The sequence below is a fragment of the Acanthaster planci genome, linkage group LG01 (assembly GCF_054643075.1).
Source record: "Acanthaster planci isolate LZ-2023a linkage group LG01, COTS_SCS, whole genome shotgun sequence".
Taxonomy (NCBI): Eukaryota; Metazoa; Echinodermata; class Asteroidea; order Valvatida; family Acanthasteridae; genus Acanthaster; species Acanthaster planci.
This window is the reverse complement of record NC_141777.1, coordinates 17,855,846-17,881,693: the sequence shown is the minus strand read 5'-3', so window position 1 is coordinate 17,881,693 and position 25,848 is coordinate 17,855,846. Positions and strand designations below refer to the sequence as shown.

At 41.7% G+C, this 25,848-nt stretch overlaps 1 protein-coding gene across 3 annotated transcripts in view; it reads left to right on the top strand.

Moving 5' to 3' along the window:
- Positions 1-25,848, top strand: part of xpo5 (exportin 5) — a 357,136-nt gene that overhangs the window by 31,432 nt on the left and 299,856 nt on the right. For all 3 annotated transcript variants that reach the window (XM_022232992.2, XM_022232990.2, XM_022232991.2), the window contains exon 6: positions 10,719-10,748. In XM_022232992.2, coding sequence (XP_022088684.2) covers positions 10,719-10,748 — 30 coding nt within the window. The remainder of the gene's footprint in view (positions 1-10,718; positions 10,749-25,848) is intronic.

Sequence of the window (25,848 nt, the reverse complement as noted above, 5' to 3'; positions counted from 1 at the left end):
ACAGCTCCTCCAACAGACCACAGCCTCCCAGCTGGTCTTGCAAATCCAGCATGAGTTCCAGCAGCGTCCCCCATTCACTCAGGGGACACTGCTGATGCCTCCATCTGTTCACTAGCAGTCCCCCGCTCCAGCTCGTCATGGCTGACTGCAACTTTTCACAGGGCTCTAGCAGGACAACACCTCAGACAGATAGGCTCTGGAGACAATATCCTTCAGCTACCCTCAAATTCATGAGCACCACTCTGTCTGACCCATGTCTCCATCCGACTCTGATCCCCACGAACTCCACTCAACCCAGAAATCAGATCCCTTCTTCAGAAAGGAGCTGTCGATCCTAGTCTCTCACCAGTCCCGTGATGGGTTCATTTCAACATTCTTTCTCATCCTGAAGAAGGAACTGAGCTCCTCGCGTCCAATTCTTAACCTCAAGCCGCTGAACAGATACTTCCGCCCAAGGTACTTTCGTATGGAGACCTTGCAAACTCACCCAGTCTCTGCTGATCCCAGCCTGGGCCTCTACAGTGGATCTGAAGGACGTGTACCTGCACATTCTGATCCACCCCAAGGACCAGAAGTTCCTCAGCTTTATGTATGACTGCCAAACTTTCGAATTTGTGGCACTTCCCTTTCGCCTTTCGACATCCTCTAGGGTTTTCACTTGCATCGTCTGGACTTTTGCTGCTTACCTGCATTGCTGAGACATCCTGATCTTTCAATACCTGGACAACTAGCTCAATTTCAGCAGGTCCACAACCAAGGTTACAGCTTCCACCTACCTCGTCTGTGACCTCTCCACAAGTCTTGGATCCTCATAAACCATGACAAGTCATGACCTACTCCCACTTGACGTCCAACCTACATGTACCTTGGGGCAACTCTCGACTTTTAGCAGGGCATTGTGACTCCTCCCGATCGCATTGCCAGTTTGGTCACCTGGGTAAGCCTCTTCTTCCCTCACCACTCGGCCTCAGCTCAGGCTTCACTTCACCTCCTGGGCCTCATGGCCAGTCTTGTGGATCTGGTTCCATTCTGCTGTGTTGACATGATGAACATGCCAGTTGTACATTGATGAATGTACATGTACATTGATGAATGAAAGATAAAATTGATCTTTGCACCAAGAGATGACCTTCAAAAGTTAATTTGGCAATTCCAATTTTCATTTGTCCTCATCTTTGAAACTATTTTCTTATGTTTAAAACTTATTGTAAATGGGAAAAATAAAGTAGCAGAATAATGCAAAGTTTGACTTAGGTGTTTTATTCATTTACTTGGGGTGTTGTAAATACACTGCCATGCAAAAGTCAGATCGCACCTGTGTGCACGATTTCAAACAGCTGTTTCTGTAAAATATCCTGATCTATGAATAAATTCTCAAACCTTTGTGATGTGTTGTTTTTTTATTCAAATAAATTCATGTTTTTAATGTTTGATAGCATTCCTTTCTCTCAATAATGACGACGATTCCGCAACAGGTTTTCGCAACGTGTTAAAACACCCGCTTGGATTGCCTCATTACGTACTTATGAGCTCATGAATATCATTATCCTGACGTTTAAACCAATAGCAACGATTGCGCAGGGCAAAATGCTTCATAGTTTATATTTATGAGACAAATGAAACCCCTATTCATGAAATGGAAATTTGACAGGCCATGCTATATGAAGGGAGTTCTCCTTTGCATCTGAATCGCTTACCTATTACATTTCAAAAACAAATATAGCTCCGAATACTCCACTTACCCACCATGAAAAGGGGATGATTGGGGCTTGGCACCAGGAGGGGGGTTCCTAATGAGAGATGACTCGGAGTTGGCGAGTATTGTGTGAGATCTAATCTCAAGAAGGAAGGGGAGTTTGTGACCATTGATGTCCGTCTAAAATCTGGCTGTCCACGGGCAATCACCACAAGGGATGACAGGTTCCTTTTGTGGTTGTTGAGACGTGACTGCTTGGTGATCGTCCCTGAGCTGACAGTTGATCTGGCCAGTGTGACGTGTGTAGCAGTTCACCACAGCACTGTATCAAGCTGATTGGCTGATGCTGGACTTCACGGGCGAGTTACCAGGCATGAGCCCTGCATCATGCTGGATCCGAAAGCCATACAGCTAGTCCGGACTGGCGAGCATCAGCTCCGGACAGCCACCTGTTATGACTGCGTTCAGCATAAAGACAGACCTCAGAATTAAAGGGAGTTTTTCAAGATTATTAATCAGATTTGGGAGGGACTGGGGACTGGGCTGCCAAATTATCTCAAATCTCTTGGCTTCAATGCCAAGAAGGTGTCAAAAAGTCATTGATGCTCACAGGGCCTATACATGCTACAAATCCATGGGCCATCCTTTGTGCTTTTCGGAAACTGGGTGCCGCCATGTTTTATTTTGCTGATATGTTTATGAGGATACTCTCTGTTCACTTTGTGCACACGGAACAGAAACAATGACTTTTTTTTAACAATTTGGTGACTTTCAAGAAAGGATTTATGAAATAAAACATGAATACCAAACATAAAGGTATAGTTTTTTTATTCACTTCTTCATTGCTTTTCATGATCAACAGGAATAAATACTTTGTAAAAGTAGGTGTGGTCAGACGATAAGGTGCAATTATTTTGTTCGGCCTTTAAATTCTCCACTGATGTACATATCTCCCCCCCCCCACGGCAGCAGTGCGAGAGGAGTCCTCAAGGTCTTACTTACCCAGACAGTCACTACATAAGCATATTACCCTAGTGCTCTGTTGCTATTCGCTAAAAATTTTACAACTGTACTGCACCCTCTACTGGTCTACCAGGCATGGTGGCAGCCATGTTCATCTTTCATTTTCTGAGACACAAGGGCACCAAGCCAAAAGTAGAGAGGATAGAAGGGCCGTGACTGTGGGGGTAAACATGACCTTGAGAATTCCACCCACACTACTGCGGAGGGAAAGTCCACCGCGATCAACTTATCCAGACAATCACTACATATGCAGATTAGCACAGGACCTCAGAGGTGGGTCAACAAGGGTGCATGTGAGTTAAATGATAACAAACAGCACAATACATTTGAGACGGACTCAGTGAAGGAAGGATGGGGTACATCCAGTCATCCATAATGATGGCCCATTAGTCCTGATGTGGAGGATGCCAAAACTGTCTTGCTTAGAATACAGTCCGTCTGCAAGACGTCAGTCAGGTATCATAAGATGAAGGTAGAGGGTTACTTCCAGCATGCTGCCTTCCAAATGTCAAAGGTAATGCCTCGGAAGTAGGCCCATGAGGTAGATACTGCTCTGATGTTGTGCGCCCGGATGAAGTGACGGGTGGCATTGTCAGATGAGGATGACCATTCAGCTATAGCAAATTTGATGGCAGAGATGGCCCATCAGGCTATAGTGTCTCTCGATGTAGGCCGGTGAGACTTAGAGATTACCAGTATTAGTGAAGTACCATTTGAGAGTTCAAACCAGACACCAGGGCTTGTTGTCTGAGGAACCTGGGTGTTTGGTGATGTCAGAAACAAAAATGTCAGGAGGGTAGAAGGATTCAGTTTGATCCTTTGTTAGGAAGCCCATGGAAGGAATGAGGCAAATGCTGTGAAGTTGCCAGTGGATGTCGATCGGCAACTGATAGGGTGTGGAGTTCGCTGCCAATCCCAGACATGGTAACTGCCAAGAGGAAGGCCAGTTTCACTGAAGTGTGGAGGAGAGAGGCATCAAAGAGAGGTTTGAAGGGCTGACGTACAAAAAGCTTCAGAACTGGATGCAAGTCCCATGAGGGGATGAGGAGTCTCAAAAGAGGACACTCAATGAACATGCCACGGAGGACACATTTAGAGCACTCCGGAAGATTCATCTTGAAACCAGGAGTGGATGGCGAAGATGGCAGAATGACAACTGGGGATAGTTGAAACTTGTATACTGAAGTTGAACAGATGCATGAAGAAATCGGCTGTGATCCTCAGAGATGCATTGGTTGGAGCCACACTCCATTCTGCACACTGTGAAGTAGTATGTCCAAGTCTGCTGTTGTACATGTAGACTTTGCATGTGAATTGTTGTCTGCTCCTGCATGCCATCAGGGCATTGTCATCAGAAAGGCCAACAGAGCGGAACGATTGTATCGTTCGACAGTGGTCAGCTGTTCAGGTAAAGAGTCTCTGGCTGAGGGGAAAAGATGCTAGAGCTCAGTTGGTGGAGGAGGTCCAGCCTGAGCGATAATATTAGAGGAGCTTGGTACAAGAGCCTGGTGAGACAAGGGAAATGTCAGCTTTTATCACAGTTTGCAAGAAAAGTTGGAAACTTCGTTATTTTCCTCTTAACCACTTCGGACTGGGGCATTTTTCAACGTTGAGGATGCTGGGCCGGCATGACTATCATTTTTTCCGTTTTCAAAATCCTGCAACAATTCATCATTCCATTTAACAGTCGTTTATAGCCGCACGGAGTAATCTTCAGGCACCACTCTAAGTTGACAGCTGACCTTTATTGACGCCCGAATATTTCAGCCAGGCCTGCAGCCTTGTAAACAGAGCCCAGATTGTGCGGTGTTATACAGCTGTTTTTTGTTCACGAACCTGGCTCAGTGCACTGCTGACCTCTTTTCAATAGGGGCCAGATTAGCATGCAGCGGTGCTGTGTGGCTCATCGCTGTGGTGGTGGAGAGCTTTTGTCCCCGGTGGTAATCCGCTTGCTCTAAATACCCCAAACCCTGGTATACGGTTTCTAAATAACGCTGGATTATCACCACTTTTGAGAGCGAAAAATGCCGGTCATGTCCAGCAGCCTGGTCTTTTGTTCGGAGTACGGTCTTTTGTTACAGGGCCCTGTTTCCTTTGTCCGAGTTCGGAGACCCCGGCCACACATATAAACCATACGGCTCCGATCCCGGAGTCCCCGGCTGGTAGTGGTTAAAGTATAGTTTTGGGACAACCACCTTTGTAAGGCATAGATAAGAACATTATCATCATATTCATAATTGTTTGTCAAACTATAGCCCATTAGTTCTTTTTTTTCACTTTTCCAGTCAACCTGTATTCCAAAAAATACACAGATAAAATTAACTGGAAAAGAAAACAATGGAAAAAATGAATGACAGCTTCAGTTCATTTCAATTTATATAAGATGTAGAATCCATTCAGAAATGTCTTTTTTTCCTCTAGATCTCCCATACTGTGTCCATCATAATTCTGTCTACTGCACTCATTTTCCTCCCAAATCCATCCAGGCGGTGTACTGCATCTTCATTTGACATTTACCTCAAACACTTGCCTAATGAATCTAAAAGAAGATGGCCTCAATTTAAAGATATTCTTATCACTTAACAAAGGTTGGTTGAAGATTTTACATGAGGATAGACATGAACTTGTACACTGTACTTGCCTTTTATGTCTCTGTTGGGGAATGCATCTTTAAGGGGTTGTTAATGCACATCATAATGTCTCAATCAGACGCTATGTACCTTTAAGCCAAAAACTACGGGCCCGACAGAATCAATTAAAAATCTTCTGAAGAAAAAAAGTAGTTTCCCCCCTTTTTTATAGCTAAAATCTTTAACTTTTGGGAGGGCACCTTTAAGCACAAATATCTACAAAACTGCAGCTTTATTAAAATTGCAACAAGCAGATTTGAATTCCTCATATCAAAGTCTGTAACAACCAGTCATCAGTTTTAATTCTAAGAGGGGTGCCATGAAATTCATTTTCTGAGCACAATAATCGGGGACATATCCTCGCCTATTATGGTTTATAGAGGTCCTTGAAAGAATGTACATGTGCAACAGACTCTGCCACTGGTTGATTGTTTCCTAATGTCAGAGAGGGATCCTTGATCTGCCTCTTTACAAAAAAGAATCCAGACAATCTTTACATTCAACCAAAAATTTACATAACTGATTGTTCCAACTAATTATTACTGTATACACTTTTTATATTCTTACTTAACCCTTGGGGATGAAGGCCAACTTGACCCTTAAAGAACCGCAAGAGCCAATTCATAGAGCTGCTTACCCACCGAGCAGCCACTCCCACAAAATAACGCTGTTACTCCATGTGGTGATTGTTGTCTCCAGGAAGTTCCGGTCATGCCTGAGCCTCTACTGCTGTTTGATGGTAGCTAATACATCCCTCAGGTCCCCTCTCTAACTACTTTTCATTATGCTGCTGTGAAAGTACATTTGTAGCCAAGTGCCCAAAATAACTCTGAGCACTGAGGGGGATATTTAATACTACCTGGTCATTTCCCGGTCATGAGCATCTTGGGGATACTGATATTTCAAAATTTCTTACTTTGCAGTCTTTGGTCTCTGGCCAATAGGAGTCTATAGGCTTGAGGTATATGCCTTGGGGAGAGGATTAAATGAACTCTTTGCCAAATTGGCCCACTGAAAAAATTTTGACCATATTTGGAGATATTTGTCGATCTGTATCACTGTGCCATTGACACCAGGGTTACAAGCACAAAATTTGCTTAAGCGTGAAAAAACCGTACCCATGTGATGTATATTGTTTTGGAACGCGTGAAAAAACCTTACCCATGTGATGTATATTGTTTTGGAATGATATTTATCTGTTGTTTGGTTAGCATTACAATCACGTAGATTTTGAGCTGGTAACCTTTGGTTTAAGATTTTTTACACTTAAGCAAACTTTGTGCTCAAGCAGCTCTATGAAATTGGCCCCAGCTGATCTCTTGCTTCTTCAGCTCTCTACATACTTTTTCCTTGACATTGGCAAGCAGATTAGTTAGTAAGGGTAAAGCTTGTAAGGGAAAAGTTAACTCAATGATCTGACCAGACCCACAGCACCATCTTTTCTAAAAATACATGAGTATGATAGCATCATTTAAAAAATTTATGCATAAGTGATATGATTCTCTGCATGTGTATAAGTTACCATTCCTTTTAATATATGCTGTGATATTGATCAATTTTGGAATTGAAAGATTTGTTTGAGATCAAACCATGTTAAGCTGTTATACTAAATGTGAGCAGCTGCTTTTGAAAAAAATTATTATCAGTTATGTTACTGGCCTTTTGGGTTTTTCCCTGTTGTCATTAAACTTGATTTTAAAATCAATCATGTGCACTATTCACCTTTTTAAGATGACCTTGGATGCTAGGAACAGATTTGGCATTTTTCATCTTTGAGGGAGAGTTGGACCATGTTTCTGTGGCATTTTCTTATCTTTCCTGTAGTCTAAGTCCTCAACTTTCACAGTCTGTAACATGTAACTTGTCAGGAGATGTTTTTTTGTAGCACTGAATTACGAGTCTCAGTAACTGAACTTGAAGCAGTTGTCCCGGCCCAAGTGCACAGACACTGCAGACTTTGAAGAAGTATTCATTGACAAACAGAAGTTAGTCAGGAATACAAACTTCTCCTCATGCAAAAGCTCTCACAGTCAAACAGGAAAAGGTGAGAAAAATCTTCCTGTTTGTTAACAAGTATCTGACAGCAGCAAAATACTTCAAAAAACAAGTACATGTATTTTCTCAACACAAAAACACTTTACAGGCTTAAAGCATCAAAACTGGTCTCATCAGACTGTAGCTCTCTGCTCGCAAAGTTTCAACCCAATTTAACACACTTTAGGGGTTTTTATACTCTACAAATCTACTATATTAACATAATTACTGAATATAAGTCATAAATAAATTGTGCAGCATCACCATCAGTTACATCACCCTGCCTTTAGTTAATGACTAATTCCATTGACCAATCAGCATAAAACCAAATTTTGTATTACCTATTACAATATCAAAATCTTGTAAAGGTTCCACCCCGTCATTTCTAAGAAATATTATTCATTTCAAAGAAATATTATTCCATGAAACAAAGACAAGTTGTGGGTGCACTGGTGTCAGCCCCTACTTTCTTTGTAACTAGCCAAGTTTATCAATGGGTAACCTGGCCTTGATGAACATCTGGTGTTTGACTCATTGACCACTACACTTTTCTGGAAACTTAAAGGTGCATCCTATATCCCACCTGTTCACGAAATCTCAACATTGTTACCCTGTCATTGAGGATTTGCAAGCTTTGTCCACACTCGTGGCTCATCAATGCCTACAGCTGTTCCTGTGTCTGTTCATTGTCAATAAAGTCAACTACTGCAAAGAGTAGAGCTACCACATGCTTATGGGAACCATCATGTCTGAGGAAAAGACGAGGAACAAATCCAATACACACTTTGGATATAATTATTATGATATGGACATGTATGAACATAAGACACTGCAAAAAATAGTGATTTTTCAGTCTGCTGTAATAGTGTACAGGATTAAATTTAGAGTTAATTTTAACCACTACCTGCCAGGTGGATTTCTCTTGAGCGTGATGTGATGGCGGGACCTTTTCAAGATTTTCCGTGTTCAATATTCTTCAAAAATTCATGTGTTCATTTCCTGGACGTTTACACCCGCACGAACGACTCTCTGGTGGCTACTCTTGTCTGTCAGGCAACCTTCAATGACACCCAAGTATTCAGCCGAGGCCTGCAGCCCTGTAAAAGAGAGCCCGGAATTGTGGGGTGTTGTAATTTCCTTTGTGCCAGTGAATGCCAGTAGTGTCCTTTCATATGCAGCTGGATTAGTGAGCAGCAGTGCTGTGTCACTCATCAATAGTGCCCTGTAGCACTTTTGTCTGCAGTGCTAATCCGCGGGCGCGCTGTGCCCAAAACAGTGGTATACTGTTTCAAAACAGTGCCGGATTACCTTCGAAAAGTGGAAGGCGAAAAATGATGGCAATTCCCAGCAGCAGGTCCTTTGTTCCGAGTACAGTCTTTTGTTACAGAGACCAGCTCTTTTGTCCAAAACTGGGCACCCCGACTCTGCATATAAACACACGGTGTCCGAAACTGGGCTCCCCGGCAGAAGTGGCTACCCCAGGGGATCAGTCTTTCCATGTTTACCCGAAGAAGTCTGGAGCGTTTATTGGAGAGGAATACAGTCAAGTGGACATTTTCCTCCCTGGGCATTTTAATCTGTTTGTAAATTCATTGCTAAAGCAACATAATAGGCCTACTCACCAGTCCCATTTAGCTCCCACAGGTTATTTTGAGTGTCAAAATGATACATGTACTTGTATGTAATCAGCTAGTCAGATTGACTGGGACCGCACATTAAATATATATGTCAAGATGAAAATATTTCATTTTGATCATTGCGTTTTTATCTTGAGAATTAAGTTCACAATAAGCAATATGCTTAGCACTTTTTATAGGCCTAGTCCGAGCTTAGGCTAAGCCCACCTGAAATGACATTCTCCGCATTACTGTCCTTAAACATCAAATACCCATCATCATCTCTGCACTGCAATAGCTGCTGTGGTATCCAGGCACAATCTTTGATGAGATAGGCAAAAAGGTCTCCCATAGACACTGATACCATCTTTCTCAAATCTGTGCCCCACAAGACATCATGACCATTGAGATCCAGTGCCATCCTGTTGCTCATCACAGCTCTTCTCTGTTTTTTTCAAGGACTCTTCTTGATCATGACATCCTACAATCTTGTCTCCGTAATGCTTTTCTGCCAAGTCAACAAGATCCTTTCTCTTCTTTCCATGGAATTCCTTGTTCTTAAAAAAATCCTCGAGCTGTCGCTTTACAGGCACATGTACTGTGGAAAGTCGGCCATGTTTATACTTTTGTCGACTGTGAATTTGATAAATGAATTATTTGTGGCAACTTTTTGGGGGCGCTGTGCATGTGTATTTGGCATTGCCCGCACTGATGCCTGGGGTATGAGCACACATTGTATCCTACTGCACTGTTTTCTAGAGGTACCGGTAGGTCTAGGTTTTCACTTCATTGGAAATACAGGGCGATTTGCAGACAGTAGAGCTACATGTAGCTGTAGCACCAGAAGCCTGTGCCAAAATCTTCCAAAATATCCCAAACTTGTGATTATTTGGATGGTATCAATAGTGGTTGGACAATGGACATGTTTGACCGTTTCTTATATACTTATCAGCAAATATGTGTGAAAGTAGTAACGGCGACTGATCTTTGAATTCTTGGGACATTCTAATGGAAGTAGTAGGAGGCAGCTAAAACTTGAAAATAAAATGGGAGGGAATGACCATCAATTTTGTCTAACATTGCAGCAGCCACTAATGATCCTTGAATTTGAAACTGAGTGGAAATGCACAGGTTTGTACATTCCTGTATGACTGACAGGTACAGGTTGTTAGTGCCACAAATTCCTTTTCCTTTTTTAAAGTGATGTGACTTTGATTTTCAGTTAATTTCCTTGAACGACCCAACCATTATTTAAAAAAACGTCAATTTATAAATATTGCAAATTTTGAATAGCCCCTTATAGGATTTGTGTCATGTAGAAACAAGCAAATGAAAACACTGTTTTACACATTTGTGTGTAAGAAATGGATGAGATAGACTTTGAATTCCCTCTTAAGGACAATTTATGCTTGGCGTGAAAGCAAACATGGACACTGAGGCATGAGATCAAACATTTGTTCCGGGAATTCGGGAAAATGAAACACAATTCCACCCAAGCAAATGTTTGATGATATCAATTTGCTTTCCATTCGTGTTTGCCTGAAGTATGAACTGGCCTTTGAATGTTACAAAAGAACACAGACATGACTGTACTACCAATTAATATGAAATCAAGTGTTACACAGTTATGTATGTATGATTTAAATATTCTACACGAACATTACTTGTTTGATAGCTGTGTATATGTACCTCTAATGTGTCTTATTGCTTATTCAACAGCATAGCAATTCATCTGGCTCGGAGACGCAGGTATGTTTTAAATGAGTTTTATCGAAAATGAGTTTGTGTTATTTCACTGTATATCATCATCGTTTTGACAAAGAGCCACATGTGTCAAAATGGCATTTTTGTTTGATTTCAATTTTTTCACTTTGTTTTAAAACATCATAATTTATCTTTTTGACATGCTTTCTCCAGCATAATATCATTAACGTCAACATTATGTTAATGGTGTCCACTGCGTTCAACCTACCCAAATAGTCAAAAAAATATGCAAATTTTCCACGTGCCTACTTTATTCACTGAAAAGCCTTGATCATCCATGATACACCCTGGCCTCCCACAATGCATTGCAGTCATGCCCCATGCATGTCTTTTTCTCAGCGCCTCAATGTAATGGACTTTTTTTAGGTATTTTTAATTTTCTAAATTCCTTGTTCGGAATAAAATTTTCTAGATTTTTTCCTCTTTGTTTGTTAGAGTGTGATTTTTGTATACTTTTGAGTGTTCTTTTCTTTCGTCAGTTTCTTCAGTCTATAAATATTTGGTGTAGGTACTACAAAGGTTGTCCAGCCACACTTGTGACTACCTTACCACATAACAAACAGGCTTAGTTGGCTGAACAGGGGCATCTGCTAAGATCTGGCTAGGACCCATCTTGTTCAGCCCTACACGGAGCTGACGGGGTGTTGGACAATTGCATAAGACCTCTTGACAAGGGGCACCTGCTAGGATCTGGCGAGGACCCCCGTCTTCCCAGTCTATCACTGGTCTACTGAGCTTGCTGGGATTCCCGAGAGCGTGCATCTCCTGATGTCTCCCATACTTGTCCCGCCATCAGTCAAAGTATGCCAGTGGCCGAGAAGAACCCACTCACTTAGCCAAGGGGTAAGTTGCTGCGTCAGAGAGGCTTCTGGCCACTGAAGTTTTCCCTTAGTGGAAACTATTAACCCTGCTCCCGTCAGTTATTACTATGATGGGTTCTCTTCTTCTAGGGGTGACCTATCTCTTGCCCTTCCTGAAGATTTAGTTTGACTCCCGTTTGCCCTAGCGTCATCTTGGGTGTTACCACCCTGTCATGTAAATGGTAATGGATATTCTTCGTTGAGTAGAATATACCATTGTCTGGCATGCGCTCCCCCATAGACCCGCATCATGCTTCCTCTTCCCTGGAGAAAACTTCGTTTTCCTGTCTGCTCCCGAAGTACCTGACGTAGCCGAAGACAAAATCACTGCTGACTCAGGAGACCTGCCTTCCAGATTGATCTTCCGAGACAAGGATAAGGACTTTGTGGAATCTTTGCTTAGGGCAAGGAGTATTTTTCCCTTTCCTACATGAGCGTGTGGGAGGAACGGGCCCAGTGTCTAAATTCCCACTGTACTGAATGGGGCCCGTGCAAATGCAGGATCATGCTCGAAATTGCATAACAATAGCTCAAAGAAACAGTCACGCTTGATGCCCTCTGGACGTCAATATAATAGATCTGTTTGGCAATGATGATGGAGAACGGAAACCTCACATTGAATATCCTATTAAAGAAATGCTGGCCCAAGGTTGTCTTGGAAAATATACGATATCTGACTTTATTGTCCTTTCTCTCTTGCAGATGGTGTGTGTATGTAGTTGGAAGATTAGTTGAAATTTTTACCTTGTTAATGATTGACAAATTGAGAAGTCTCGGAAAGTAGAGTTACATGTGCATTTATAAGAAAATCTTGTTCTGGAAATAACCTTTTTGGGGTACCACCAAAGAATGATGAAATTTTTCAGTTTTGGCTCGAGTCTCTGACTCAGACTTGAGGTGCTATTATTTGTTTTTTCCATTTGTACTTGAGACTTGACTTGGAAAATATAACTTCAAACTTGAAGGAACATGATTTTCAACTTGCCATGACTTGATTAAATTTGACATTGTGATGACTGAAATGCACCCATGCTCCACTTATCCTTGGCTTGCCGCTGCTACCCTGTGAATGTACAGCTGGAGCATATTTGCATGAGAAGTCTTAACAGTGTCATTTATGTCAATCTGATAATCCGAGTTGCCTTGTTTTGCTACCACAGGGAATGGTCCCTTCCACTGTAGAAGGAGCTTGTCATCAGTTGGAAGTAATAATAAACTGGACAGCAAAAGAAACTTGCCACTTCTGTCAAAGGCCACACATAAAAATTCACTCCATAGAAATAAACAATTTTTGTACACAGGTATGTTTCAATACCCCTTACTAATCACATGCCCCAAAGCAAGTGATTATCTTTATATCAAAGAAGAAATTGACATGCACAGCAACTTGGTTACTGAATCAAAAGTCACAGAATGTAACAGAATGAGCCTTAAGTTTTACGCAGAAATCAGTGTCACAGGATGAAATAAAGAAGTCACAATCATTACTTTTCAATAATGTGTATGCATAGTTAGTAAGGATGGCATCCCTATACAGAAACCATTCATGCAGGCTTCAACCTTGAGCTTAAGAGGGTCAAGGCCACTTGGCCTTGAATGCTTCCAAAAACCAAAGGGCACCAAGGCCAACTGAAAGGGCACCAAGGCCACTTTAACATTTTTACTTATCATGCTTGTTGGTGACTTTGACAGATTTTCCTTCAATTTCAACATGGTGTTAAACTTTCAACTTGCAATTTTCATTGTTTCTGTTCACATGCTGAGCAGTCTGCTTGAATTGTAGAAATAAAAATAAATATTTTTATACTAACTTTTAACTTACCATTTTGTGTTGTGTCTTATTACTTTCGATGATGCCATGATGCCATAAAAGCAACACTGTTATTCGAAGATCAATGTAATTACAAACAATGCAATTCAAGCAAGTCGGTCACTGGGTCACAAACAATTATCCTATAGAAGCCCACTGTCATGCCTAGCGCCCGCGTGAATACAAGTAAAATAGCGAGGGAAAAAATAGACTGGGTCGTACTCCCGCCTGCAACCCCAAAATAATAGCGACTCTGTCTAAATATGTACAATGTACAGAATCCAATCGGTGCAGAATGTGTAATTCCGTGCTGCGACTTGTAACTAGTCTATTATATAGTCTATAAAAGTAGTCTGTAAAAGTAGTCTTGTGCCACGTTTTTAGGGTCACAAAGCTCAACTACATTGATATGGTTGCCATACCATGTTGTCTACAGGGCGATGAAAAACCAGTCCGTGAAAAAAATGGTGCTTGGTGCGGCTGGTCAGCCGTTGACAGAAATGCTAGCGCTAAATGGTAACCTGAAAGTTGAATACAACTTTAAATACACAAAGGCCTACTGATCATTGAAGAGGGGCACGTTGGCCAAGTGGCCGAAAGGTACACGCTATTTTTAAACGGCATCACGGCAATTCACTGGGGCATCGCGGCATCAGCCACTGGTGGCTGCTGTAAAGATTGAAGCCTGCTCATGCACATCATTTTTACAAAACAGGTGTTCCCTTTGTCATTAGTTATTTAAAATGTTGTCCATTCATGGGTCATGGTGGAGAGTGCTTTTGTGTGTGACTTTTGATTCAGTAACCAAGTTGCTGTGCATGCCAATTTCTTTGTTATAAAGATAATCACTTACTTTTGGGCCCGTGATTAGTAAGGGGTATTGCAGCATACATGTTCCTGTGTACAAAAATTGTTTATTTCTATGGAGTGAATTTTTATGTGTGGCCTTTGACAGAAGTGGCAATTTTTTTGGCTGTCCAGTGTAGAACTTATCTCCTACCTTGAATTGCCTTTGTTGAGCCCCGTTGTTGCTGTGTTGTGTCAACTCACAGAATTGTTTAGGATTTGTAGTGCCAAATTCTTTCCTCAGCTGGTTCTTCAAACCGATGACATCCTAGTCTCGCAAGATTGTCATTAATCCCTGCGCAGAATGGGAGGAACACGCCTGAGCGGGTTGGAACAGGGAAAATACTTTTGATCTTTGCCCTTACAAGACTCAACAGAGCTTTGGGCTACAGTGTCCTGCCTTTCTGAGCCTTCTGTCAGAGTATGTGACCTGTACATGTGAGGAGAATTCGCCTATAACATTAGACCTATATGTAGCTGCCTTAGCCCTCCACGGCCTTGATGAAGGGCTTAACTGTGTATCTGAACAATTTGCTCAAATCTCCTGTGTCACAACTTCTACCCAGAGATCTAATGCCCTAGATGCTATGCACATTCCCTACAAGGGTGTGAAGGATCACCTCCAGGAGCTTCCGCTGTACAGAGAAGATCTCTTTGACTGCAAGCTTCTTGACATGCTGGAGGCTGAAATTAAATGCATTGACACTATCAACAAAATATCGTTCTGTAAAACGGCTACACAGCAACCTCAGCTCCCCAAAATCAGCCAGCTCAAACCCTCATCAAATTTATCCTATTTGTCACTCCTTTTGCCCCCTTTGCAGTGGTACATCTCAACCTGCACCACTCCCAGACCGAGCCAAGCCCACCAGGGATGGGGGTATTCATCAGGCGCCCCTTGTTCATTCAGGAGATGTCGCAATGACCACATGGCTTCACCACCTACAACCACCGATCCCAAACCTGTTGGCGGCCACCTACAACAGTTTGCAGGGATCTGGTGGGAGATCACCTGGCACAAATCGAACTCACGACTCTCACGGATACCCCCTCGACTTCACAAGCACCCCACTGCCTGAGGTGATTCTGCGGCTCACTCCAGTCCCATGCAACAAAGACCAATGCTTGGCACTATAGTCTGAGATAAATATGTCATCTTTCAAGTTTAACCCATCCAAGTGAAGGACAGTTTGGTCTGTCAACTTCGCCTAGAGTTTTCACCTAGGTTGCGAAGACCATTGTCGCCCATCTACATGTATGATGGCTGGATATCATGATCTTTAAGGACCTTATTTACAGACTGATCATCAGCCAGATCCATGACGAGGCTGTAGCATCAACCTGCCTTACCTACGACCTCACCACCTGACTTGGATCTTATCAACCAAGACAGCGCCAAAGCTAGTCCCATTCCAACTCCAAACTTACCTTTGGGTGATACTTGACCTCTGCAATGGTATTATAACCCCGACAGCCAAATGAGTCTCCAGTCTACGGAAATGTGTATCTGATTTCAGTCCTCTCAATTGCCCCCCACCTGCCTCTGTCTCCTTGGACTGATGGCCAGCACGGTGCACTTAGTACTGTGGTGCAGGCTTTGAATGAGATCACTGCAACTATACCTGCTTTCTCAGCCTTGTCCAAAGATAGACCCCAATGATCTTCCGGTCCATATATCGGAGGACATTTGCCAACATCTGCTATGGTTGCTTCAAGAAGATCACCTAAACGCTAAACTCCCACTCTTACAGGCGGAACCCAGGATAGTGATAACGACTGACATGTTATCACTATGGTGGGGCCTCCCTTCCCCGACATAAGGTTTCAGGGAACTGGGACGCCAAAATCATATCGACATCATTTCCTCATATACATCATTGAGGGAAGAATGTCTCAGAAAATTCAACTGTGGTGGCCTACATCAAGTATGAAGGTGGCACATTGTCCCTCCAGTTATGTCCTCTGACATGGGAAATCCTACAGTGGAGGAAAGAACATGCGATCAACCTGCAAGCTGTCCACATTGTGAGACCTGACAATATGGTAATGGACATGCTCTCCCGCGGCACAATCTGCCTATAAGTGACTCTGCACACCAGGACAGTCAAAACACTCTTCTTGGAGATAGAGCAACCTCACTTAAATCTCTTTGTATCAGCAGACAATACCCATTTCCCATTGTCCAACTACCCATCTGCTCGGTAGGACTTTCTAGCATCACTGCAGCCATGGCCGCACAATGTTGATGCTTGTCCTCATGCAGGATTTACAATAGAATACAACACTTCACTACATGGTATGACAAACAGGCTGTGGCTCCATCAATGTTCCTCTAAGTGCTATAGCAGTTTTCTTCATGTACCTTTTCATTCCCAACTACAAGTCTCCGTGATCTGCGATGACCACCATAGATGTCATCTTCGAAGACGGCTCCTCAATCTCTGTCAACATGGCCCTTCATCACCTCTTGCATGCGAAGTTCATCATCACCCCTCATGTCCACGCAGCTAGTCATGTCCTGGGACCTAAACTTTATAGTCCTCCACATGCTCACTGGTCCCCCTTTCAGCCCCTCAGTGATGCCTTCTTAATGCGTACAGGCACCAAGTTAAATTTTCTCCGGCCACGGCTTCTTTCTGATGAGGCAGTGAACTGCAAGCCCTCTCTGTTGCTGAACATCGCATTCGCTGGGGGCTGCATGGTGTGCCCCTCATCCTGACCATTGGCTTTCTAGTGGAGAATCAAACCCTGTTGTTTTAGCTGCTGGATATTTTTGTGCCCTCGATTGCCTCACAGACAGGAGATTACATGGACAAACCCAGGTGCCCGATCCATGTACTACAGTGGTACTTATCAAAGACCTAGAACATGAGAGGGACTGTCACCCAATTATTAATCACTCCAGTACCACAAAGCCTCATTGCCCAGGGGCAAGAGACACCATCACCCACTGGACAGTCACAGCCATTAAGTTTGCCAACCCAGACGGACCATCACACGAACAAAGTCGAAACTACATCAGGGCCCATGATCTAAGGGCAGGTATCTGTCTACATCTTGGACTTTATTTTCAGGTTTCCACTGCAGACTTGAACAAGGCTGAGCATTGGAAGTCTCCCTCTACCTTCACCCCTTGCTATCTTAAGGATGTCTTGCAGAGTGATTCTGCACATAACGAGATGCTCCTACTGTCAGTAGCACAGAAGTTAAGGGGACTTTTTGCAGACTGGGCAGATGGCAAAAGACAGTGACCATTCAGACCCAGTATGAAAAGGGCCTGGCCCAACCCTGTCTGGCAAAAAGCCAGTCTAGTATTCATGCCACCCCAGTCCGATTCACAGGCCTTTCCAACCTCTAGCTTTGAAGTCAGTGGGACACATTGATTTATTATACCCGGCAAGATATGGGATGGTGGAGTACCCCCCACATGTCCAATCCCCATACACACCTATAGAGTTTGTTACCTACCACATCCGCCCTAGATGTCTGTAAAGAATTCCTGACATTTTGAACAAACCATGACCTGCACAAAGGTGGGGGTTGCTTTCCATCCCATATCTTGCTTCATATGTGATTGCTCCATGGATAAAACCTAGAGCTGAATAAAAGACTTCTTATTGGATTAAAGACTGGTTTCCTGGTGAGGGGGCTCTATTCCCATGCCCCTTGGAAAAAAAAATTACACAAAAGGGCCAGGCAGTAGGAAAACATAGATTTTCAATTTCATGAGCAGATGCGTGCCTTTACCAATTTATATCAGTTAATTATACCACTGTGTTTATTTCAATTACTTGGTTCAAGCAAAAGTTTACCTCTCGGATAATCATTTGAAGACTTTACTGCAGTGTTTTGCAGTTTTGAAATTGGAGAAACATCTCAGTTGATTATCTCAAAAACCAGTTTTTCTTCAAAATCTGTGTGGCTCTTTGTGAAAATTGTGATGATATATATGTATATGTTACAGTTGTCTGCTGTGTGTGCCTTGAAGTTGTGGGTGCTGTTTTCTGTGAAGGGTGTACAATAGTCCCAGTGCTGTTGTATCTTTTTAAAATGATCTTTAAGTCAGAATGGAACAAATTTTGAGAAATACAGAGTTGGGGAAATTCTGATATTTGTTTGGCTTTTTTAAATGAGTATTTCTTATTTACATTTTTTGTTTGTTTTCATTATATAGTTACTGTTATTTATGTGGTTTTGTTTGTTGTTTGTCTTGTGAGCAAGGTTGTCTTGTTGTTATCTTCAAACTAAGGCATCTTTTTACTGTAAAGACCTGGCACAGCAGGGGAAAGTAGTCGTTTTAGAAGTGGCCTTTACCCCCTTTACATATTTCCCTCTATTCCTTCCTTCTCACATTTCTGTCCTCTGTACAAAAAATTGTACAGAGACTTGGTACATCATTTGCTGTTTTTGCTGGCAGCTGATATAGCTATTGTTTTCCTTTAATTTTTTTTCCTTTTTGCTGTTCACAATTTTGCGTTGTGAGTTTTTTTGGCTTTATTGCAACTGTGCAAATAAGGGATTCTCTACGTTATTTTGTTTCTTGTTTTTGCCTTTTTTGCTATTTTGCAAAAAGGCATTCTTTTTGTTCCTTTTTTGGCTTTTTCCTAAGTTTGTAAAAAAAGCATTTTTTTCCCCTTCATATTTCTTCCTATTCTGACCAAAAGCCCATTTGTTTTGTGATCCTTTCACCATTGACTTTGGTCCTTTTACCGTTTTGGATCTTTATCAAACATGCTTCAATTAAGGACCTTTGTGCATGTAAGGTTCTAGAACAATGACGTTATGATAAAAGTGGATCTTTAATTCATCTTGTGTTGGTCAAATCATGTGACCCTGCCTTCCAGTCAAACCAAAAGTGGCTTATTGTTTAACAAGGTAAAAAACGATACCAGTTTTAGTCTACTATGGTAATGTATTCTTCAAAACATCTAATGATGACGTTAATTGTCGAGTACCCTCTAGTGACATGTTGAAAATTCTGAAAAATGAATTTTGAATAGATGTCTGTGGCAAAGTTTTTCCAAATCGCCTGAAAATTGATGTAGATAACAATCTTTTATACCCAGTTAATACGTGTGAAAGTTGGGGCTGAACACATCATCATACCAGAATTATTGATAAAAAGTCTTTTTATTCTTCAAAATTTGGTAGAGAGGTATAAGTGTGAAATGCCCATTAGATGACAGCTTAAATATCGGAGTCCAATGCACCATGTGCATAACTGGCTTATTTAGTCACACAGATGGGATGCCAATGACCAAAACACATCTTGACTTGAACTTAAAGGTGCAGGTTTTCTGCATGGGTGATGTATTCAGGGTATCATTTTGATGATTTGGCAGTCTTCAATAGTCATCAAAGTTACAGCCAAGGAAGACCCTGATACAAAAGTTATGCCAATTTTATGACGTTGTTATGGTGTCACCTTGTGAATTTATTATTTTTTAATATACTGGTTTTCGTCATGTTTTTAGAAAGCAGTCTTGGGCACTTTTATCAATATGACTAACTGTATGTTAGGTGCACACTCTTAGTCCAACAGCTAGAGAGGGTCTAAGAAAAATGTCGTCATGATGACGTCATCAGGTGTCATGTGACATGACATTAAAGGACCAAACTTCAAAGCTCTGTATCTCCTGAAGTACATGTCCCATTTGGTTGAAACCTTGCAGGGAAACTAGAAAGGGATGTATTCTAGACATAAATTGACACCATATTATGACACATGACATTATAGGTGCATTCTTTCAAGCAATGTTCCTCTTAAAGTACATGCACATGTCTGATTGGGTTCAAAACGTGGACCTGTGTGTGCATGATGAAATCAATCATAATGTTTGTGCTATAGATTAGTTGTTCAAATTTACAAAAGAATGCAAAAAAGCCATCTTTTTTGTTGGCGAGAGACTGTATGAGTTGGCTGTTTCAGTGTTTGGGCGAAACTGTTATTGTTTTCCTAAGAAATCTTTTTTTGGCTTTTTCACATTTTGTGAAAATGGGGTTATTTTTGTCAAGATTTTTGTGTGTGGCAGTTTTTCCATTTTGCAAAAAGGCATTCTTTTTGTCAAGATCTTTGGCTTTGTTTTCTGCTTGTTTTTTTTTTTTTTTGGTGAAATTTTTTTTATACAGTAATATCTTGATAAGACGGTTAACTCGAAACTCCGCTTAACTGGAAGAATAATTATTTCCCGCCGAAAGAATAGGCTTTTATGTACAAAAACATATCCGTAACTCGAACTTCTCATGTTGCCAGATTCATTTACGTCGAAGTTTTTTTGAAGCAGATCCAACAGAAACCGCCGCCAAAAAACTTCCAGAAAGTGTAATCAGAATGCGGGTCTAGTTATGAATCATTTCTTACACGCACACTTTGTCTCTTCACACCGGAACACCTGCAAGCGTGCTACAATGAGGATCAATCTAGACATGTAACCACACCGTGACCGCAAAATCGGACTTGCAGGAATTGGCCCAATTATTACCGTAGGCCCATTGTAGCCAGTGCATCGGCAGGCCAACTGATGGCTCTTTGTGGTGGCTGCAGCAATGCATTGGAGATACTTGTGCATGCCACAAACCACAGCATGCTCACACGCAGTGGACCAACCACGTGACTGCAATGCAGAGCTTTTGCATAGCCAAATCTCACTCCCAAAAAATAAACAAAAGTTTGAAAATAAAGAACGAAAAACAAAAAATAAAGACAAACACCAATAGCATTTTTGTTCTTACAAAATTTTATTGAAGCGCATAAAGGTGCGCCCTCATGTGATGAAAAAAGTCGTCTGACTCATCGGAAAACCCCGCCGAGTACGCTTGAGCAAGACGCTGCGTTGCGGTGCGGTATCAGAAAAGGGACCACCACTATGCGTCACACATCCACAATGCAAAAGAAAGATTTGCTACACAAAGGTACACAGTTTAAATGATTTACAGTACTTGTAATGTGTTATTTATCAGCCGATTGACGACAAAAATCTTCCACAAAAATGTCTTTCTATGAACAAAAACTTGTGGCACCAAAGTATAAAATAACCACAATGTCATTTCAAAAGTCATTATAGGGAGATTTACTGTGTGTCAGCATAGAGGTAGGCCTACATGTTATGATACGCATTGTAATAATGACTTAACTTAAAAAGAAATCGACACCTTCTTTTAACTCGAATTTTGGATAACTCGAATTTTTTTTTCAATTCCCCAGAAATTCTATGTATTGAGATTTTACTGTACTTCTTCATCTTTCAGCACTTTTTTGGTCACCTTTTTGGGCATTAAAGTCATATGACATTGAAACTTTACAACCTAAAGTAACCTATAGCAAAGGTCTTTTGCAAAACATAAGACAGGCATGCAACTTTTTCGCGGATCTGCCAATTTCTGCAGTTTTTAAAAATCTGTGTGCACAAAAAATAATATCCCTATTTTGGGCTTGTTTCTGTGCGCCCTTTGGCGCTGGCTGTGCCAGCGTAGCTCCACTTTTCGGTACACAATCATGGCTGAGTTCGGGCGGCTTGTTCCTGTATATCCACGAACAGCTCGATTTGTTGTTCATGGGTCAGCCGCTTGAACACCTGGAACCAACAACCGGTTGTCGCTGGTAGTTAGTGACAAGCAACATGCAACATGGCGGTGTCCATGTGGGCTACGTTATTCGAGAGTTAATGTTTGGATGGGCTGAATTCTTTTCTATATAAACAGGAACAGTCATTTCTGTGTTACGGAAAATTATTGAAGTTAATTTGCAAAACGTCCCATTGTCTATGGCTTTGGAAGCCATCTCTTTACTTTTAGCAGCTGTTCAAAAATCAAAATCTCACGAGTTTTTCTTGTGTGTTCCTGTAAAACCCTGAGCAGGAGGTGGTGTGTGATCCTGTTACGAGAACAGAGTTCTTGAGTCGTGTTCCTGCCATTCGAGCGCGAGAACAAGAAACCCGTGTCAAGAACTGGCCGCCGAACTCGACCATGGGATGCGTTCGATTAGTTTACACGTGTCAGTCAAACTTACACGAGAGTGTGCGTTTAGCCATCATGTGATTCTCGTGCCTCCTCTGGTGTCAGCCACTAGTAACCCCGGTTGGCGAGCGTGTCTCTGTAGGCTGCCGTGTAATGACGTCACGAATGGACTGTTCGTGCATGGAAGTATATGATGGAACGTGGCGGGGACTTGACCTTTTTCCCAGAATGCCTTGGAAAACACACTGCAGCGTTCGATAAGCCTCCTTTTGAGGCTTCCCTTGAGTGTAACACTGGTGTGTTAAGGGAAGCTAATCGAACGCACCCTATATGGATACTATACTGCTTCCGCGGCTGGCCACAAGCGTTGAAAAAATGCTGTTGTCTACGTGCATTGTGAGCGTCTCACCCACGCGTCAAAACTCAAAATGAAGGAAGGAAGGATATCATCGAACGTGATGGACAGGATATCAAAACCATTGATAAAGGCATAAAAAAATGCTTGGAAGTGGGACTGGTTGGAAAAAGCAGTTGATGGTGTTCCTCGATCTGAAGCTGTCCGAAAACTGGATCGGCCAGGCATGGCATATTCAGTATTGCTTGGTATGCAAAAAGGAAATGAATTACCTCAGACGTGGACTCATAATGCTGACCGATCACAGCAAAGTATCAAAATATCGGTAACTGATAAAGCTTTGAAAAACAAACTTATTGCTGGTGTTATTATTATTACTATTGCTGGTTTATTAAATTCGAACTGCCAATAGCAGCCCAAGGGCTGAATTGCTGAGCAGTAGTAGTACTAGTAGGGATAGGAGAGTTCTGCGTCACCTCCCTTTTCAACCCCGTTTCTCCCTTTCCCACTTCACTTACCTTGACCTTTCGACCCCGGCACACTTTTTTTGTAAACAACTCGTGACGTGCGCCAGCCTGCATAGACCTCGCTTAAACAACCTAGACCTCTAACCCTGTGACTCTCAAACAAAAAAAGGGATTTCCCTCGCTTTCCCCGTCGCAACAAGATTCGACTTGCCCGGCCTGAATTCGTCACTTCTCACAGCTTACAACCGCCTTAAATAAACAGACTGTATATAAAAATAACAATATATAAAAAAACATGTCAAGTCGATAGAAAAAATGAGAAAAATAAATAAAAACTGCAAAGACATGAGAAATTCAATCGATTTGGTAGATTCGTACGATTGCTTTCGTTGTTTAAATTCTGACCGTTTGTTTCAATGTACCAATTGTAAAGAATGCCACGATTGCCACAAATGTAACGACTGTGCCAGATGTAATAACTGCTCCACTTGCGACAATTTTGGTAGATGTATAAATTGCGTGGCTTGTTTTAATTCATACTACTGTCTAAATTCAAATGCCTTGGACAGTTGCGAGGATTGTTATGAGTGCAGCAATTGTATTGAATGTTTTGGTTGTACATATTGCACCAGCTGCGTAAATTGTGTCGAGTTGGAAGGAATGAATCACGTGGTGCTCATAGATGGTAAGCATAAAAAGCTGCGGCATGCGCTAAAAAACGAGCCACTGCTCGAATCAGCGACAAAACTGGACTCTGATTTATACGAAATTGGACTAATTATTGAATACGACATTGACGTTGAACATTTAATTAAAGTAGAAATCCCACCCGAGTTAATAGACACGGCCGAATAAAAATGAGAGTAATTTATAACAAAGCCAGGAAAATCAGAACCATGTCAACCCAAGTATATATCGTGTCAGACGACCACGAGCATCTCAATGCCGACAACTGTGACCCCAACGCCACCTATGGTCCTTTTGACCCGAGTAAATTAATCATTTCAAAACCCGTGATTAAAGAAGGCACCCACGTGAGTCAATGCACTTTGCCCATTTTTTACCATCACTACGGCCAAAATAAACGCCTGTTGATTATGACGATAGAACCCTGTTACGTCATAAACCCGCTTTAAAAATATGGCACTCGACATAAAACGCCCGAAAATTTAGTGGGTCGGCAAATTTGCTATCAAATACAACAACCTATGACAAACATACTTGATCACATAAATTTGGCCGTTAATAGGTTTATCGAATCTCAAGAGTCTAATCTCCCGTCAAACACCGTAAACGCCTACAAAGCCAGTCGTGATATCGATGAATTGAACAAGACTGAATATGTAGTTAAACCACCTTATATGGCTAAAAACCAAATGTACGTTATGCCTCCCTATTTGATGACCAAAAAAGATCCATTGACTCGTCAAATATCGATAAATTTATCAATAAGAGATGCGACGCACAATCATTTATTTGTCCAAAAGACGTATACTACGGTACCCACGGTTCACTGTCTTGCGGCGCCAGCGTTAAGTATAGAGTGGCAACGGCAATGTTGAAAATTAAAAACCACGGACTAATTTCAAATAAGTCGGCGTTGCAAGCATTTAGCATATCTGAATCTCCCGTGAAATTAAAAGTCGATTGAATTTGAATTTCCTGTGTAATTAAAAGTTGATTGAACCTCGGTTATTCTTTGGAATAATTGGGGTGTTTTTATGTCACTCGTTCCTTAAATAAATAAACAACATATAAATAACAATGACACATGCAGAAATTTGTCACCTACGCGGTTACGAACCTGAATGGCCAACTCCAGCACCACGACCAGAAAAAATGTGTGAACACGACATATTTGAAAGGGACGAAAGATATGTATGCCGACATTGCGGTCTAAGTTTTGGTTGGGTTCCTTCATATACCCCTGAAGCGATGGGAGATAGATACTACCGTCATCACGTTTGGAAAAAAAACCCACCATGAAAATCAGAGAAGACTTTTAGAGAACTTACCATTGAATTGCCCAGTGATCAATCGGGTCGCATCAAATACGTGTTAAATCGAGTTTTAGATGACAAGATATCTAGAGGAAGACCGTTGAAGGCTTTAATCACGGTATGTTATCAAGATGCAACCGGGGAAGATGGTTTAAAAGTAGAAGATTTGTTTCAAGTTTCGGATAAGTATTGGAAAAATGTCCCTCGACAAATTTAACCTCGCCAAACAAGATTTCCAAAAACGTATAGATTGCTAAACAAGATTTTTCAAAACGTATAGACTGTCCAAACAAAATTTTTCAAAACGTATATTATAAAATGGAAACTCACACATTTTACTTAACCTAGAGCGAGCAGACGTTTAAATTGAAAGATGCCATTAAAAACACCAAAGGCGAAAAAGTCGTCAGAGAAAAGTATATTCAGTTTGAAGCTGGATATTTTAACGTAACAAACGCGACTGAAATTAAGTGGGATACAAACTTGGACGGTAGGCCCGTGGGGGTACATGGCGAAAGACCGCCTGGAATACCTTCAGAGGAAAGAACGGAAGTATCTCCCAATTCAGAATTAGTAAAAACAGCTTAAACCAGATTGATCCAAGCAAATAAAAAAGGCACTTTAGCAGAAGAAATCAGAATCATCGCTCAATGAGGAAATTAAGCAGCTAAACCAAGAAATCGCAACTTCAGGAGAGCAGTTAAACCAAAGATAACCATTAGAAACGCGAGCTTGTTTAGCTTATGATATCGACGATAAAAAAGTCAAATTAGTTTCACTGCTGGAGGGAC